This window comes from Nerophis ophidion, linkage group LG05 (genome assembly GCF_033978795.1).
Source record: "Nerophis ophidion isolate RoL-2023_Sa linkage group LG05, RoL_Noph_v1.0, whole genome shotgun sequence".
NCBI classification, from domain to species: Eukaryota; Metazoa; Chordata; class Actinopteri; order Syngnathiformes; family Syngnathidae; genus Nerophis; species Nerophis ophidion.
In genome coordinates, this window is record NC_084615.1 from 73,927,498 (window position 1) to 73,947,444 (window position 19,947).

Here is a 19,947-nt window from a genome sequence, read left to right on the forward strand (position 1 = left end):
GCACTTAGAGAAAATATAAAAATAAAAGTGTTACATATTGATATTTATCTGTTTCTATATATATTTATAGTGAGAAATCATTAAGATGATCAGTGTTTCCACAAAGATAAATATCATTAATTATTAGTAATAACATAGGGTTAAAGGTAAATTGAGCAAATTGGCTATTTCCGCCAATTTATTTAAGTGTGTATCAAACTGGTAGCCCTTAGCATTAATCAGTACCCAAGAAGTAGCTCTTGGTTTCAAAAAGGTTGGGGACCTCTGATATACAGGATATTATCACCTTAACCTGGTTAAAAGCAGTAAAGGTCCGGTCTAACAGAGATGTTTCCCCGTTGTGTGTGAAACAGGAAAACAACGTCTTTAAGACAGAAGGAACTTTGCAGATATTAATATATACTAGCACCAACACTGAACAGATTGTTCTTAATTGCATGGAATAAACCTAATTACCTTATTCAGTGACACGAGAGTCCAAATAGTAGAAACAGCTTAGATGCGCCCCTGCAAGGTAAAATCACAATAATCAACATTTTGTTAGTCTCACTTAAAATGTAAACCAAAACAAACTATTATTGTGATATATATTTAACTCTGATCATAGTAAATACAATTTCCCATGCTGCCCACCTCTCGTCCCTAGAGTTCCATTTCCATTTTCTACCGCTTATTCCCTTTTGGGGTCGCGGGGGTCCCTGGCGCCTATCTCAGCTACAATCGGGCGGAAGGCGGGGTACACCCTGGACAAGTTGCCACCTCATCGCAGGGCCAACACAGATAAGACAGACAACATTCACACTCACATTCACACACTAGGGCCAATTTAGTGTTGTCAATCAACCTATCTCCAGGTGCATGTGTTTGGAAGTGGGAGGAAGCCGGAAAACCCGGAGGGAACCCACGCATTCACGGGGAGAACATGCAAACTCCACACAGAAAGATCCCGAGCCTGGGATTGAACCCAGGACTGCAGGACCTTTGTATTGTGAGGCAGACACACTAACCCCTCTGCCACCGTGAAGCCTAGTCCCTAGAGTTTCAACCCACTATTGAGAAACACTGCATTAGATGGAGCAAGATTGTTAGTACAGTACATTGAAAATATTTTCAAAAAAAACTTACTCGAAACTTTGGTTTGCCCGGTGATGAAACACAAAAAGCATAAAGTGACATGTATTGACTTGATGATGTGAAGACATTTTGCTTGATCAGCATCTGTTGCAGAGAAGAGATGATACACCCAAAGTACAATGCCTATTGTTTTCTCAAAAAAGATATAATACATTTATTTACAATCATCAGTGTGTTAAAAAATTTTACAAAGTCTTGACTGACGACAGAGCTGGGCTGAAGGTTCAGATCTACTTCCTGGGATAGCCATACCAGGAAGTGTGTTTGTGTAGCACACACAACAGGACACAGAACAGCACCTCAGTTATTGGAGGAGAATCGTTCTTTTCGCAAAGACACTTAAAAGTCCATAGAGCTATGAGCCAAGTAATCTTTCCGCCCGATGTTGGTGACCTGCTTGGTCTGCATGGCCTCCAACTTGGGACAGTCCGTAATACGATGACCAAGACCACCACAAAATGTACAGCCCCTCTCCCCTGTAAAAACACAAGAATCCTGTGTTAAGACAACCACAGTCAAACACTCCACCACGACTATAAATGGCTCACCTCCAATATCAAGCATGGTTTCATCTCCTGACTGGAGCACTTGAAGTACTGGTGGGACTTTTTGCTTGGCTTCAATGAGAATGGCCTTCAAATCCATCAACACAGACTCATCTGTGAGGGGAAACATACATGGATTTCTGCCATTATCATCCAATGATATTGCCGAAAATAGTTTTATACAATTGGTATATACAATGCTAGTTATACAATGTTAGTATGGCCAAATTCAGAATTTTTGTTGCATTCGTATATTCTGACTTGAAAGTGGCAAAAGGCTAACATTGAACAAGCTTGTATTGACAAAATTATACTATTTGACATGTATGTCAAAATGTAATAATGAATGAAGATGGTAAACCTACTTTTTTTTTATCAATGTCTTAGTCTTTTGATATTTTTTTGTACAATTTCCAGTTAAAAAATACCCAATCAGCAAATTTTACATTTGAACTTCAAATTTGGCCCGGTGGATGAAGTATTTTTTTGTAGTTTTGTTTTATTATTGGTGCTCTTCCTTACCACAGCCTTTATTGATGAATGTTGTTGCGATACCAGTTTGACCAGATCGTCCTGTTCTTCCAATTCTGTGGACTGAAAATACACAGAAATAGTTTAAGGGTTACATTCACAGCAATTATGATTAACCAATTTTCCAATGTTGAATTGGAAGTCAAAACATCTAAGATGCTAATGTTTGCTCTGGCAGTCAATGGTTAAAAAAAAGAAAATAATCATGGCAATTTTCTAAATGGACATTTTGGAACCCCTTTTGTCTAAACTGCTTCTGGAGAGACTACTTGGCTGCCAGATTCGGTTCGCCGAGATGGATTATGATATAGGACCTGCTATACATGTTTCATTTATGATAAATATTTAAAACCCTCTTCGATCTTACATACTATGTCCAAGAGGCTATTTGAAGAAATGTCCACTTTGGTCCAGATTTAGCACATAAGTCAAGGTTTGTTCTCACATAAATCCAACGGTCAACATCAAAAAGAAGTGTATTCTCATGTTATTTAGGATGCACTATAAGGGCAAAAGTATTGGGACAGCTACACATTATGTCTACTAGAAGAAATAATGAAGGAAAAGTAAGAGTTTCTTTGTAGCAATAAAAAAAATGTTTCCACACTTCTAGGGACAAAAAGGACTTTTTAATGTCTGAGAAATGTTGTACTTTTTGAGGTCAGATGTAACCAACTCTGTTTATTTAATTCAATGCAGTTTGCTGCACCAGAAAATGGGCATTTCAAGATGATTGATTGAGGGGAAATAAAAAGATTGAATCAACTCTTGCACTACCTGATTAATCAGAATCAGACAAATTATTAATCCCCGAGGGGAAATTGAAATTTTCAGCACAATCCCATTCAAGATCAGACAAACATTACAGGGAGACAGAGAAGGATCGCTGACGGGTCTGCCAACTTCCAGCGTCCCTTATAAAAGAAGGTGAGATACAGGTAAACAAGTGGGGGGGGGGGATAAAAAAATAAAAGATTAAAAAAAAATTCAAAAAAAAAAAAAAAAAAATCGGTCAAAGCCTGGGCCCCTGGAGAGGGGGTCCAGACTGAGTCCAACGGGAAAAAAACAACTCATAGCCATAGTACACATCCCTCTTACATGTGTGTAAGACGGAAACATCAAACGTCAAAGAACAGAAATGACATGAAAGACATTAAAGTAGCGGAGCTGATGCAACCAGCCACTTCTACATCCATCCATATATCCTTTTCCACCGCTTATTCCCTTTCGGGGTCGCGTGGGGCGCTGGCGCCTATCTCAGCTACAATCGGGCGGAAGGCAGGTTATACCCTGGACAAGTCGCCACCGCATCGCAGGGCCAACAAAGATAGACAGACAACATTCACACTCACATTCACACACTAGGGCCAATTTAGTGTTGCCAATCAACCTATCCCCAGGTGCATGTCTTTGGAAGTGGGAGGAAGCCGGAGTACCCGGAGGGAATCCACGCATTCACGGGGGGGACATGCAAACTCCACACAGAAAGATCCCGAGCCTGGATTTGAACCCAGGACTGCAGGAACTTCGTACTATGAATGAAAAGTAAAAGAAACATATACACTGTGGTGGCATTAAGAAGTCTAACACAAAACCTAACCAAGATACTGTGGCAGTGTGAACAGAAGACACCCAACGTTGTCTAAACAATTGGAACAATTTCCCTTGTGGATCATTAAAGTTTGTCTAAGTCTAAGTCTAAAGTGATGCACACTTTCAACGCAACAAAGCACAATCATAAACGCACACTATTATCTCACCATAGTTTTCAATCTCCTCAGGCATGTCATAGTTGACTACATGCTGGATGGCTGGGAAATCCAAACCCTTGGAGGCCACATCTGTGGCCACGAGGACATCTTTCTTGCCTTCTTTGAATGCTTCTATGGCTTTTGTTCTTTCCTCTTGGTCTACAATAGGATAGCATTTGAAGTTAACGTCATCCATCCATCCATTTTCTACTGCGTATTCTTGAACATGTCAAAAAAACATTGAACACAATTCCCCAGAGCACCTGCCGTGACAGATACAATATTGACATCTAGTGGTAATGATGTGAAGCTGCAGGCACCGTTGTAGATTTTGCAATGAACACTATGCATACCTTTTCCTCCATGGATGGCCACAGCCTCCACACCTTTCAGTAGCAGATACTCATGGATGGCATCTACATCAGCTTTTTTCTCAGCAAATAACAAAACCTGTTGAAATGTAAACGAGTTTGACTTTTACCAAATGTGAATTCATTTAATGCGTGTCAGAGCAGTACAGCCGAATGGTACTAACAGGAGGTGTCGTTTTCTGCAGACACTCTAAAAGATACACCATCTTTGCCTCCTCTTTGACGTATTCCACTTCCTATTGGTACGAACAAATCAAGAATCGGGGTCAAGTCTAATTTAAAAGGTTAGTGTTGATTGAATGCTGACATAACGAAGCACAAACCTGTATGACATCCAAGCTGGCAGCCCCGGCTCTACCCACGTTAATGGTGATGGGTTTGACCAGAGCACTCTTGGCAAAATTCTGGATCTTCTTGGGCATGGTTGCACTGTAAAGCAAGGTTTGCCTTTGACCCTAGAGGAAGAATACATTTTAACATTAAATTTCCAGCTATTTCAGCGTGATACAGACGCACTGCCTCCATTAGATTTGTATTCAATTGGAATTCTAACAAATTATATATTTTATGTGATTTCTAGGCCTGCAGCATAGATTATTTTATTAATCGGGTAATCTATTGATTAGTTTGTTCAATTAATCGAGGAATGGATAAAACCCACTTTATAGCCTGAACGTGTATTTTAGGGAAAATATTTTTTTTAATAAATCAACATAAAAAAAAACAGAAGATACACTTACAATTAGTGCACCAACCCCCCAAAAAACCTCCCTCCCCCATTTACACTCATTCACACAGAAGGGTTGTTTCTTTCTGTTATTAATATTCTGGTTCCTACAGTATAGAATATAGTCTGCAAGGGATATAGTCTGTGAAGCCCACATGATTGTGTGTGCTGCTGGTCCACTAGCATTTTCATTAATTATTATTTTTATGTAATTGTTTTATGTAATTGTTTTACTTTTTTTTTTATTCAAGAAAATGTGTTTTATTTATCTATCTTATTTTATTTTCTTTTAAAAAAAGGTTTATCATCACCAGACCAGGTTTTCAATGAAATTAGATTGTTTAAAAGGTTCTTAAAACGAGGTCCAGCCCAGATTATGTCCAGGTCGGGCCCAGCAACACAAACCTTCATTTATGTACACTGAAAATTAGGGAACACAACAACAGATTGCATATTATCTATAAACAAAATTAAATTTTCAAATTAAGCATTTATATACAGCCAGAATCTATTGATTAGTTTGTTCAATTATTTGAGTAAAGGATAAAACCCACTTTATAGCCTGAATGCGTATTTTAGGAAAAATAGTTTAAGTAACACATTTTCTGCTTGCTATATAACCTTCATTTCTTTCCCTAATAAACCCACATCATCAACATTGAAATTACACTTTTGTGGGCATTAAGTATGTGCAATATATACTATATAGTATAACAGGGGTCAGGAACCTTTTTGGCTGAGAGAGCCATGAAAGTCAAATATTTTAAAGGGTATATCCGTGAGAGCCGTATAATATTTTTAACACTGAATACAACTGTCAGCTTCAAACACTGATGACATCTATTAAACAGACAAGAAGCAAGGAATTAAACAGAGACAGAATTCAATTTAGCTCAATGAGGAGAAACCGGTAGACCTGTACCCTTGTATAGTGTCGTCCCACACTCTGACAAGAATATTCTACGCCTCCTCTTTTATTTAGACGTTCCCTGATTACAAAAACTAAATGCGTGTATCTCTTATTCTTTTTAATAACATTATTGTTCTGAAGCTAACCAATAATAGATAAAATACTTTTGACCATTAATGCGACTTCTTGAACAGGTGCTGTAGATGGATTAAAATGCATGAGAATGCAAATCTGTTAAAAATAACTTTGAAGGTTATTTTTAACAATGTAATTAACAGTGAAATTATGAATTACTTATCGTGTTAAGCAACGTCAGCTAAGATTTATCTGAGAGCCGGATGCAGTCATCAAAAGAGCCACATCTGGCTCTAGAGCCATAGGTTCCCTACCCCTGTAGTATAAGAATGATATACATTTGGTTGACGATGTAAATTTGGTTAACAATATATATTTAATTGAGTAATAGCTAAACAGGCTACACTACACACAGTAGGAGGATACAATAAGCCTAGTTAACGGTTGGGCGGATCGCTACAAATATCAACAGTAACTACACAAAGTCTAGTATCAGCGTATGGTCAATATAATAATTTTAGATCGATATTATTCATTGGTACAAAATACTTTTTTGTCGTTTTTGTTATTGTTAACAAACACAGGAAATAAGTCCGTGATCACAGGTGGGCAGAAAAAAATATTCATTTGATATTGTTAGACCGTCATCCTGTGTTTGAACATCAAAAACTAAGTATCAAACAACAGAAGGATAAGTGCTTAGTACATTTTAACAGGAGTAAAGATAGAACAGTGTGACAACAGAAAGTATCCAGATATTAAGAGCAAATTAACAAGTACATTAATAATAGCAGCGTTTCCCCTAATGTTCTTGGTAATTGATCGTGGTACACTGCCACAACAAAATAAATTCTGTAACACCTTAAAAATGTGTGTTTTTACATGCAACAAAATTAAAGTAGTACAATGTAATCTAGCCTCCAGAAAAACTTGCACAAAGTCTGACGCTCTTTTTAAATATTATTACCAATTTTATGCCACAACCGGCCGAATTCCAACACGTATTTCCTCCCGTGCACACATGTCCGTTTCCGTGTTTCATTCCCAGACACACAACACTTCCTCATTTTATGCCAACATGGTGTGTTCACAACCATGGGAAGAATAAACATCAATGATACACAATGGTAACATTAACACCAGCAGGTATTTACAGTATGAAGACATATACAGTAGCCTATTATTTGCGCACTACAACTGACCACCAGAACAGCACTGAAGAAAGCAGATGTGATGACGTATGCCAGTGGTTCTCAAATAGGGGTACGCGTACCCCTTGGGGTACCTGAAGGTATGCCAAGGGGTAAGTGGGATTTTTTTTTTTTTAATTCTAAAAATAGGAACAATTCAAAAATCCTTTATAAATATATTTATTGAATAATACTTCAACAAAATATGAATGTAAGTTCATAAACTGTGAAAAGAAATGCAACAATGCAATATTCAGTGTTGACAGCTAGATTTTTTGTGGACATGTTCCATAAACATTGATGTTAAAGATGTATTTTTTTGTGAAGAAATGTTTAGAATTAGGTTCATGAATCCAGGTGGATCTCTATTACAATCCCCAAAGAGGGCACTTTAAGTTGATGATTACTTCTATGTGTAGAAATATTTATTTATAATTGAATCACTTGTTTATTTTTCAACAAGTTTGTAGTTATTTTTATATCTTTTTTTCCAAATAGTTCAAGAAAGACCACTACGAATGAGCAATATTTTGCACTGTTATACAATTTAATAAATCAGAAACTGATGACATAGTGCTGTATTTTACTTCTTTATCTAATTTTTTCCAACCAAAATTGCTTTGCTCTGATTAGGGGGTACTTGAATTAAAAAAATGTTCACAGGGAGGTTGACAACCTTCTGACGTAGGCAATATGCACAGGATTGTCTGGGGCTCAGGCAGCATGTCTGCAACGTGGACGTACTGTAATATATCCGAGATGGATGCAAGTTACCGGAAGTAGAATTGCCGTTCAGTCTTCTAGCCACCCATAGCATTCACCATTCATCACTCTGAGCAACGTTTTTAAGTTCTTCCAAATATTTTAAACTGTTTATACAAACAAAACCGTACTATGATGATTGTAGAAGTGTTTTCATGCATATTTGTACGTGCTATTGCAAAGTAATGAAGCGTGCGTTGTTTGCATTAGCTAATATGCTAACATGTTTATTAGTGCCTGTATTAGTATTATTAACTTACAACTGCATTCTTTTGTATTGTTTCAGTTTTACAGATTCATTGTAAATTCACCAAGACATCGCCATGGAACTATTTACCGTATTTTTCGGATTATAAGTCGCTCCGGAGTATACGTCGCACCGGCCGAAAATGCATAATAAAGAAGGAAAAAAACATATATACGTCGCACTGGAGTATATGTCGCATTTTTGGGGGAAATTTATTTGATAAAATCCAACACCAAGAATAGACATTTGAAAGGCAATTTAAAATACCGTATTTCATTGAATTGCCACATGCATATAGTATGCGCCTGCCTTGAATTACTGCCGGGTCAAACTCGCTTCCCAAAATAATTAGCGCAAGCTTAGTATTACCGCCCGGTCAAACTCGTGACGTTACGAGTGACACTTCCCCTGTCATCATTTTCAAAATGGAGGAGGCTGATTTCAATACCGGTAATTTGAAACCGCATAAAGTGAAGAAGATTAAGAGCTATTCAGTAGGATTTAGGGTCCAAGCTAACATCACACTCAGATTTTTACTGCATACCTTTGGTAAGTGCCGGAGTGAGAAGAGGTTTTAAAATAATTAGCGCATGCTTACTTTTACCGCATGCCTTTGGTAAGCGCAGGAGTGAGAAGAGGTTTTAAATTAATTAGCGCCCCAGGGCAATTTAAGGAAATACGCTAAATAAAGAATAGTGAACAACAGGCTGAATAAGTGTACATTATCCATCCATCCATTTCCTACCGCTTATTCCCTTTGGGGTCGCGGGGGCCGCTGGTGCCTATCTCAGCTACAATCGGGCGGAAGGCGGAGTACACCCTGGACAAGTCGCTACATTATTTGACGCATAAATAACCAACGGAGAAGGTGCCTGGTATGTTAACGTAACATATTATAGTTATTTGAATGACTGTTACCATAACATATATAACATGCTATATGTTTACCTAACCATCTGTCACTCCTAATCGATTAATCCGATGAAATCTTCTTCCTCGATGTCACTTCTAAACAACTCTGCCAACTCCAAAGGTATGCGCTGCTTTCTCTTGTCGTTTTCTGCTGCATATTTCACTACGTCCATCTTGTAATCTGCAGTACATGATTTCCTTTTCGGGGCCATTCTTTTTCAGCCAGTCTCAGTTTTTATAAGTTACCGCCAACGTTGAAATGGTCCATTTTAATAGCTACAGCAGGAGCATATAGCATATAGCAGTTAGTATCCCATGACCCACAATGCACTTCTGCCATGACCCTCCCCCGCTGAATAGTTATTTGTTGACATGTGTGTGACAATTGCTGACATGTGTGTGACGATTGCTGATGTTTTCTTCGTCTCTTCCGCGAATGAGATAATTAATATTATTTAATATCTAACGGTAATGTGTTAATAATTTCACATATTAGTCGCTCCGGAGTATATGTCGCACCCCCGGCCAAACTATGAAAAAAACTGCAATTTATAATCGAAAAATACGGTAGTCTGTTTAGCAAATTGGAAAGCGAGCTTCAGCAACTAGTGGGTCCATTACAATGACTTTAGTTTTGTTTCATCAGCCGTTTTACAGACACCTTTTGGAAACAATTTAATTAAGGTATATAAATAAAAATTTACAAAATATTTGTGTAAATAACTTATTTTGCAACATATACATCTGCGGCGGCTTCACGGTGGCAGAGGGGTTAGTGCGTCTGCCTCACAATACGAAGGTCCTGCAGTCCTGGGTTCAAATCCAGGCTTGGGATCTTTCTGTGTGGAGTTTGCATGTTCTCCCCGTGAATGCGTGGGTTCCCCCCGGGTACTCCGGCTTCCTCCCACTTCCAAAGACATGCACCTGGGGATAGGTTGATTGGCAACACTAAATTGGCCCTAGTGTGTGAATGTGAGTGTGAATGTTGTCTGTCTATCTGTGTTGGCCCTGCGATGAGGTGGCGACTTGTCCAGGGTGTACCCCGCCTTCCGCCCGATTGTAGCTGAGATAGGCGCCAGCGCCCCCCGCGACCCCAAAAGGGAATAAGCGGTAGAAAATGGATGGATGGATACATCTGCGGCTTATATACAGATGCAGCTAATATATGGAAAAATATTGTTTTTCCCTAAAATTTTGCGGTTGCTGCTGACAGTTTATTTTTGATTTCTAGAAAAGAAATGCAAATTATATGGTGACCACACTCCTAACCATTCCACCACCGGTATCTCAGCAATCAAAGGAAAACCCTGCATAGTTTACTGAAAATAATACAACCGTAAATGAGGCTATATGTAACCAAAATGTCGAAACTTATATATATTGTGCTAAGTAAATGTACCAATAACAAAAGAGGGTTTTACCTTGAAATAAGAAAAGATGGTCCTGATGTCCTCCTCAAAGCCCATGTCAATCATCCTGTCAGCCTCATCTAAAGCCAGGTAGCGACAGATGTCCAGACTCACCATCTTCTTCTGTAACAAGTCCATGAGACGACCGGGTGTGGCGACCATCATGTGCACACCACTGCAAACATGGAGACACACAAGGTCTGATTGCATGCAGCTGAATATCATTGTATGCTAAATCACAAAGCAACCAAACCTTACTAATATCTTCAAAAACTAAAGGTTTCTTCTTCTGGAGTTTTGAATAAAAAACAAGTGACCTCCTACTGCTTCTTACACTTACTGATTCACAACCTCCATTTGCTCCTTGACGGACATCCCTCCAATGCAGAGAGCCGTTCGAAGCTGTGGGGCTCCCTCCTCCTCTAGCAACTTGCAATAGTATTCAATGATGCTGTGTGTCTGTCTTGCGAGCTCTCGCTGGGAAAAGGGAGAGGTTTAAAAAAATAGTTACAACATTGTCCCATTCATTATTTAGCACTGTATGAAAGGTCATTTAAACCAATGAACTAGGGCTGGGCAATATATCGATGTATTGCGGGTTTGTCTCTGTTCGATATAGAAAATGACTATCGTGATATTCGAGTATACGTTCTCACGGAGTTGCTTTTAGCTGCGGACATTACACTAAATGCGTTTCCCACTCTTTCTTCTCTCTCCTTCTCACAGAGACATAAACAAGCACACATTCTTACATACGTCCCACATGCAACGTCACACCTCCTCCCCGAGCAGAGGTAGCTACATGGATAACATTAGCTGTGATGCTAACGGTGCATTGCGAGTGATAATACGAGAGAGAGAAGGTGCGAATCTGGTAACAAATGGAGGAATAATTTAGTCACAAGAAAAACAGCACGGGGTCCATTGTGTGACGGTGGTTTGGTTTCAAGCGGGCATATGTTGAAAAATTATGCGGCAAAAGCGTTGCTACAAAAAGTAGCATTACTGCTAATATGTGGCATCATTTGAACAGTCTCCCGCTAGAGAACGAAGAGTGAATACTCCGCATGTCAACATCTCCGTTCAGTGCCGCGCCCACAAAATGCCGAAGCAACAATTTCCAGATCAACACTGCGTGAAAAAAAAAAAATCAACAAAAGGAGATAACGTCCGCAGGAACCTACCACGGAACGAAGTATATATATATACACTGTTTAATTTCCTATTATGCAGCTCATTTTTATTTAACAGTTTTTGAAATATCTTGTGTGACATCATGTACAAAAGTGCACGTTATTTGTTTTACACTATTGTAGTTGCGTTCTGTACAAAAAGTGCACTTTAATTTTGTGTTGTTTTGATATGTCATCTTAGTGACATCCATCATGCACAAAAGCGCACTAATAGCTTGTTTTATAGTATAAAATACTACACGGTCTAGCTCCATCCTATCTTGCCGATTGTATTGTACCATATGTCCCGGCAAGAAATCTGCGTTCAAAAGACTCCGGCTTATTAGTGATTCCTAGAGCCCAAAAAAAGTCTGCGAATATAGAGCGTTTTCCGTTCGGGCTCCAGTACTCTGGAATGCCCTCCCGGTAACAGTTCGAGATGCTACCACAGTAAAAGCATTTAAGTCTCACCTTAAAACTCATCTGTATACTCTAGCCTTTAAATAGACCTCCTTTTTAGACCAGTTGATCTGCCGCTTCTTTTCTTTTTCCCCTATGTCCCCCCCTCCCTTGTGGAGGGTGTCCGGTCCGATGACCACTGGCTGTCCAGAGTCGAGACCCAGGATGGACCGCTCGCCTGTGTATCGGTTGGGGACATCTCTACTCTGCTGATCCGCCTCCGCTTGGGATGGTTTCCTGTGGACGGGACTCTCGCTGCTGTCTTGGATCCGCTTTGAACTGAACTCTCGCGGCTGTGTTGGAACCACTATGGATTGAACTTTCACAGTATCATGTTAGACCCGCTCGACATCCATTGCTTTCGGTCCCCTAGAGGGGGGGGTTGCCCACATCTGAGGTCCTCTCCAAGGTTTCTCATAGTCAGCATTGTCACTGGCGTCCAACTGGATGTGAATTCTCCCTGCCCACTGGGTGTGAGTTTTCCTTGCCCTTTTGTGGGTTCTTCCGAGGATGTTGTAGTCGTAATGATTTGTGCAGTCCTTTGAGACATTTGTGATTTGGGGCTATATAAATATACATTGATTGATTGATTAATTTTAAAATGTCTCTGAAAATCTTGCACTTTCTGTTTTGGAAATGATATGAATGTTTGTGCCACTGCTTAATAACTGTTTAATAAATACAGTTTTGCCAAATTGACTTAGTTTGGCTTTCCCTCTCTCCATTAAAGTTTAAAATGATTATATATTAATGCAGTATGAACAAGAATATTTTAATGTAGACACATAGAATCATCATACTGCCAAGGCTAAAACATCGCATTATATATTGTGCAACGTGACTTGGCCCAAAAATATTGAGATATTAATAAAAGGCCATATCGCCCAGCCCTAAAATGAACTCAATAAGATATATCTTACTGAAGGACAGATGATGAGTCCGTACGGACCCTCTCTCTTAAAGAAGGGCAGCCTCTTCTCCTGCTCCAGAGAAAACATGATGATGGGTAACGTGAAGACCAACGTTTTGCCCGAGCCAGTGAAGGCGATGCCGATCATGTCACGACCTGACAGACTACAAGCACAGTAATTTCATTGATGTGTGCAGTAATTACACACTGTTGTAAATGTGTCCTGAGAGATCCAGGCCTACATGGATGAGTCATGTTACGAAACCTTTACAAAGAAAATATTGCGCAGTTTTGCTTGACAACGTCAGAGAGAAATTAGGTGAGCAATGTGTTTATTGATGTTAAAAAAATTCTACCATGCCATACTTCAGCTACAATAGAATGAACAGACTGTAAAACGTACATGTTGCCATAACAAACTGAATGGTAATTAAAGTTAAGACTTTTCATTGTAGCTGTGCAAAGCTCACTTACACTGTCGGGATTCCTTGAATTTGAATCGGCGTCGGATGTACGATTCCTTTCTTCTTCAAACCTTTTAGAATAGCTGTAAATAAACAGAGATTTGTTGGCAGAAAGTAACTTTAAAGTTGTTTTGTGTGTGTGAACCAGCAAATGGAGTCAAACCTGGGGGTAACTTCATCTCTCTGAAGCTTTTTATTGGAGGAGGGATGCCGTCTCCGTCAACCAGGATGTGAAACTTCTTCCTGACACGCTCATTTCTGGTCTCTGGCATATTCAGGATGTACCGAGGAGCCTTCCAGCTACAAAGTGAAGTGAAGTGAAGGGAATTATATTTATATAGCGCTTTTCTCTAGTGACTCAAAGTGCTTTACATAGTGAAACACAATATCTAAGTTACATTTAAACCAGTGTGGGTGGCACTGGGAGCAGGTGGGTAAAGTGTCTTGCCCAAGGACACAACGGCAGTGACTAGGATGGCAGAAGCGGGGATCGAACCTGCAACCCTCAAGTTGCTGGCACGGCCACTCTACCAACCGAGCTGTACCGAACAGTCCGGATTTAACACAAGCTACAAACTTTGGTAAATGTATAAATAATTAACCAATAAAAAGCATACCTTGTTTTGATTGGATCATCATATATGATACCCTTGGCCATTTCCTTCACAGACATTAAAGCTAGTAGAGGAATAGATGTGTTGTCAATATTGGGAATTTAGCTTGTTTAAATTCTTCACATCAGTAATGAATTATTACCTCTTCCCTCTGCGACACTTTCAAGAATCTTCTCTTCCTCTTTCAGTTGCTTCTCCTTGGCTGACTCTTTACGTGCTATAAATGCAAAACACAAACATTTTTTAGAAAATGTGCAAAGTTTGAAAAAAACGTTCAAAATCCCAGAGTGGATCCGGCTTGAAATGGAGACCTTCTGCTTTTTCCTTGAGGTGCTGATGCTGGTCCAAGAGACTGACATTGGAGCGCGGACCAAGTCCTTCATCCTCATCCCTTTGCTCCTCTCCGCTGTCTCTGTGCTCCTCATCCACCGCTTTACCACGCAGGCGTAACATCTTCTGAATCTGCCATTCGAGCAACAGATGTGTTTGCGATAAATTTCTATTCCAGGTCAATGTATATACGTGAAGACTCACCAATAAGATGACTTACCATTTGTTGTTTTCTGATTTTGACTGGAACATAGGGAACATAGTCATCATCCTCTGACCCCTTTGAGTCAGAACCGTCATCATCTCCATGGGATCGCTGTCCATAGATTATTAAAACTGGAATTAATACTTTTAGGTTTTGCAAAAGTACAGGGAAAAAGAAAAGAAAACAACTTTTACAGATGACATCGATTGGTAATTCTACAGTGGTTATGACACAAAATATATAATAAACTGGAATAGTATACTTTTATTCATCTAAATTATAATGTACACAGATTTCATCGCATGCAGCATGCTATGTTAGCTACAAAGAACGGAATATGTCTCACTAAAGCACAATTTTCTTAATGTTAAAAGGGTCATTTAAAACACAAATACAAATACATGGAGTAGACATCTCAACAAAGTAAAAGAAATCACATTTTTGTGGAATAATAATGGGAATCTCATTAGAAAATATACAACATTAAGTGACGAGAAATATTTCAATAATGAATAAAGCAATTCCGTTGAGGACCAAAACTCAGTTTGAATGAAGCATTTCCGTCGTAGACTAATAATCACTTTATATTCTCTACTGTTTGCTAGTGGTATCTTATTTGAAGTAATGCACAGAGATATGGGGAAATAATTAAAAAGTGCAATTCATTCACTAACTTTGTTACAAAAAAGGTTTGTTAAAATGATGACATTGAATATTGAAAAATACAAACCCTTTTTCTTTTAAGGTTTAAGGTCAAGAGTCTGGGTGTCATCCTGGATAGCAACTTATCATTGAAGTTCCATATCAAAAATGTTACTCGGTCAGCATACTTCCATCTACAAAATATCTCTCGCCTACACTCATCTCTCTGGCTCACCAGTGCCGAATTTCTGGTTCGCAAGACAAAACTAAAATACTACACACAGGAAAACACCCAAAAACTCCAAATAACTCACGACGTGATGTGACAGGTCGTGACAGTACACCTAATTAGAGACAAGAGCTGTAGTGATGCATAGTTGGTTATTGTTGAATTGCGAGAATTAATTTTTTACAGTAAATATCGGCTGCTGAGTTTAATTTTTTAATGTTTCCTGCTGGTGGTGTGCCTTGAGATTTTTTTCAATTAAAAAAAAATGTGCCTTGGCTCAGAAAACATTGAAAAATAGTGCACTAATGTAATGCTGTTTAACAGGATCTTCAAACTAAAACTGTTTAGAATGTAAAAAAAGGAAAATTGTGGGAAACATCAGGAACTTTATTGAAAATGAGATGTTATTCATCTCATTAGGTAAAACGTAATTGACTCAACTACATATTGAATTGAACTGCACTAACGACGCCGAAATCATTATCTATGTGTTTGTTTCGTCTCGTCTCGATTTTTGGAACGTATTATTTTCAGGTCTCCCCATGTCTAGCATTAAAAGATTACACTTGGTACAAAATGCGGCTGCTAGACTTTTGACAAGAATAAAAACGTTTGATCATATTACGCCTATACTGGCTCACCTGCACTGGCTTCCTGTGCACTTATGTGACTTTAAGGTTTTATTACTTACGTATAAAATACTACACGGTCTAGCTCCAGGTTGCCCTACATATGCGGTCCTCTCCAAGGTTTCTCATAGTCATCATTGTCACTGTCACCGAAGTCCCACTGGGGTGAGTTTTCCTTGCCCTTATGTGGGCTCTACCGAGAATGTCGTTGTGGTTTGTGCAGCCCTTGGAGACACTTGCGATTGAGGGTTATATAAATAAACATTGATTGATTGATTGATTGGTTGGTAACACTAAAATTGGCCCTAGTGATATGTGAGTGTGAATGTTGTCTGTCTATCTGTGTTGGCCCTGCGATTAGGTGGCGACTTGTCCAGGGTGTACTCCGCCTTCCGCCCGATTGTTGCTGAGATAGGCACCAGCGCCCCCCGCGACCTCAAAGGGAATAAGCGGTAGAAATGGATGGATGGATTGATGATTTTATGACGGTGTTACAAAATGAGAACATACAGAGAACAGTGTTAGTACTTGCTATTAATTTAAAAAAGGAGTAGGAATAAATAAGCTTTGCTTCTTCATACTTATTTTCGGACATGTTGAAAAGAGAAATGATAATATGTCAATTATATGACGTTTCACATTGTGACTGCAACCAAACAATTTAACGTGCGTCGTAGCCAAGTTCGCAGAACATTTATATAATTTAAGGTTTTTGAACACATGCATAATTCACTAAACATGTCAACATCGTCAAATAATTAGTACAAATTCTTGCTCAATACAAGTTTTGCTATATATGCTATTAGCTAGTTAGCCAATGCTATCGTAGCTTGTTCTGTCGCCGAAAGAATGAGGGCTTTTAGTTTAATCTTACCTTTTTAAGTCGATTGTCGTCTTCCATTTTAATTTAATTGATATCCTCGTGGGGTGAAGTGTGGCATTAAGTGTTTAAACTATCCTGAATTTGACAAAATATGCATCTGTGACGTACAATTACGAATCAGGGCATTATGGGAAATAAAGTAAGGCGAGCGAAATGGTTCAAAACAAATACTAAAAAAAAAAAACAGTGAGTGACGTCACACAATGGCAGCGAAAGTGCCAAGAAACCAACAACTGCATCACTATGGCAGGGCATCTGTCGCTTCATCCTGGACAATATTTATGACAAATTTGTGCTTTACTTTAAAGATGTGATTTTTGGTTTTACACTGTACGAACAAAAGTTTGAAAAGGAATTCTACCTTTGCAACCTCATTATTTTATTAGCTAAGTTTTATATTCATAAATGTAAGTTTCTTAATACCGGTCCTATCTTTTGTGCCTTTAAAAAAGATCTGGAACTTTACATTAAAACACTCTCTACCTCTAACAACAAAAAAGCTGTGAAAACGATGATGCTGTGTTCCAAATTTAAGTTGTTTGATGAATCTGAATAAGCCTACGGCTTTGCATTTTGTTTATTATTTATATATATATGTTTGTATTCTTTTTTTATTATTTTGAACTTACAACCCCCTGGCGCTGTTTTGTACTGTTTTCATAATGTTTTATAATGTTGTATATTGTTGTTTGTCTTACTGTTTGTAATTGTTGAAATTTATAAATAAACCTTTAAAAAAAAAAAAAAATAAGAAACCAACAACTGCTATTGGCTAAGTTTTATATTCATAAATGTAAGTTTCTCAATACCCGATTGGTCTTTTATGCCTTTAAAAATGATTTAGAACCCTACATTAAAACACTCTCTACCTCTAACAACAAAAAAGCTGTGAAAACGATGATGCTGTGTTCCATATTTAATTATTTACTGAAATTGAGTGAGCCTATGGCTTTGCACTTTATTATATATATATATATTTATATACATATATATATATATTTTTTTTTATTTTAGTTACTTTGAATTTACTTCTTCCGCTTATCCGAGGTCGGGTCGCGGGGGCAGCAGCCCAAGCAGGGAAGCCCAGACTTCCCTCTCCCCAGCCACTTCGTCTAGCTCTTCCCGGGGGATCCCGAGGCGTTCCCAGGCCAGCCGGGAGACATTTAAAGCGGAAGAAGATGGATGGATGGATGGATGAATTTACAACCCCCTGTTGCGGTTTTATTTTGTTGTTTTGTACTTATTTTGATTATTGTTTCTCGTCTGTTTGTAATTTATAAATAAAAGTTTAAAAAAAAAAAAGGAACCGTACAACCACACTTAATTGTATTTTTGCCATAACTGTATCAGTTTTAAGGGCTTCACGGTGGCAGAGGGGTTAGTGCGTCTGCCTCACAATACGAAGGTCCTGCAGTCCTGGGTTCAAATCCAGGCTCGGGATCTTTCTGTGTGGAGTTTGCATGTTCTCCCCGTGAATGCGTGGGTTCCCTCCAGGTACTCCGGCTTCCTCCCACTTCCAAAGACATGCACCTGGGGATAGGTTGATTGGCAACACTAAATTGGCCCTAGTGTGTGAATGTTGTCTGTCTATCTGTGTTGGCCCTGCAATGAGGTGGCGACTTGTCCAGGGTGTACCCCGCCTTCCGACCAATTGTAGCTGAGATAAGTGCCAGTGCCCCCCGCGACCCCAAAAGGGAATAAGCGGTAGAAAATGGATGGATGGATGTATGTATCAGTTTAATCTTTAAGAATGAAAGATTTTTCACAGTATCAAAGTGATATATTCTCAATAAAATAAACCAGACAACGCTCTAAATCTGCATTGAGCTATTTTTAGAACAGGCCAGCTGGCTACTCATCTGGTCCTTAAGGGCTACATGGTGCCTGCGGGCACCGCGTTGGTGACCCCTGCCTTACATGGTACTGTCAAAATCTAAATAATTGTAAAGAACATATTAAATGTGGAAAAATAAATAAATAAAATATTTTGAACTTTTTTTTGCGAGTTAAAAAAGTGAGAACCGATGATTTTCTCTGTTGGCCGGGTATGGCTCCGGTGCCCTTTTCTGCTTTTCGCAAATTACAACTTGTGATTGGATTCTCATTTGGGAGTGACAAGTGAAAATCCCATCACAGTCACTTTTAGCGTAAGGCTACCTAAATGGGCTACTGTCAACAACTCGTGATCTGATTGGCTATCGCAACTGTCTAAACGGCAGAATTCATACAGCCTGGCAACAAGCTAGCCGAATTCTGATTGGTTAAAAGCTCCACCGTAAAAACGAGCCACACTGGAGCCTAATAAGACATGAAGAGAATATGATGAATACTTTATGGAAAGTAGATTAAAATGAACTTTTAATAATATATGATCATGATTTATGTTAGGCCAGCAGAGAAGGCCTTGCTGGCCCTAAAGGCATACCACTGCATCTAAGTGATGTCATCATGGGTGTAGCTTGAGTTAGAATTTTCCTTAGAAGATAATCAACTCTTGGACCAACTGGGGAAGAAGAAAGCACTGTGGTTGACCATCTTTCTGGAGACATACACGGGCTAGCACTTCAACAGACAGAATAATTTAACATGCATGGGTACTCCATAGGATACAGCCTTAGTCATTTGAAGTGGTGTGTATTTTGCCAAACTTTTTTTTATAGGAGTGTATATCACGCTCTATCTTTTTTTGGTAAAAATTAAACTGGAATAAGGAATTAAACTGGAATAAGGTCAAGCGTATATACCGAATATATTGCTTTCTGCTTGTGAGTAAACACATGCATTTTTTTTTCACGTGGACTTAAATGACAACTGATAAGTAACAAGGTCACAAAGAGCACCAGAAG

General features: G+C 38.8%; 1 protein-coding gene across 1 annotated transcript; it reads right to left on the reverse strand.

Moving 5' to 3' along the window:
* Positions 1-1,260: 1,260 nt before the first annotated feature.
* LOC133553593 (probable ATP-dependent RNA helicase DDX41) lies at positions 1,261-17,260 on the reverse strand. Its single transcript, XM_061901969.1, has 17 exons — positions 17,093-17,260; positions 14,734-14,829; positions 14,495-14,645; positions 14,326-14,400; positions 14,187-14,247; positions 13,733-13,869; positions 13,580-13,652; positions 13,116-13,269; positions 10,905-11,041; positions 10,577-10,739; positions 4,656-4,787; positions 4,497-4,568; positions 4,315-4,411; positions 3,971-4,120; positions 2,202-2,273; positions 1,683-1,793; positions 1,261-1,610 (listed from the first exon to the last, which is right to left on the reverse strand). The coding sequence occupies exons 1-17, from the start codon at positions 17,117-17,119 to the stop codon at positions 1,474-1,476; spliced, it is 1,845 nt and encodes a 614-aa protein (XP_061757953.1). The 5' UTR covers positions 17,120-17,260; the 3' UTR covers positions 1,261-1,473.
* Between the last annotated feature and the right edge of the window lie 2,687 nt (positions 17,261-19,947).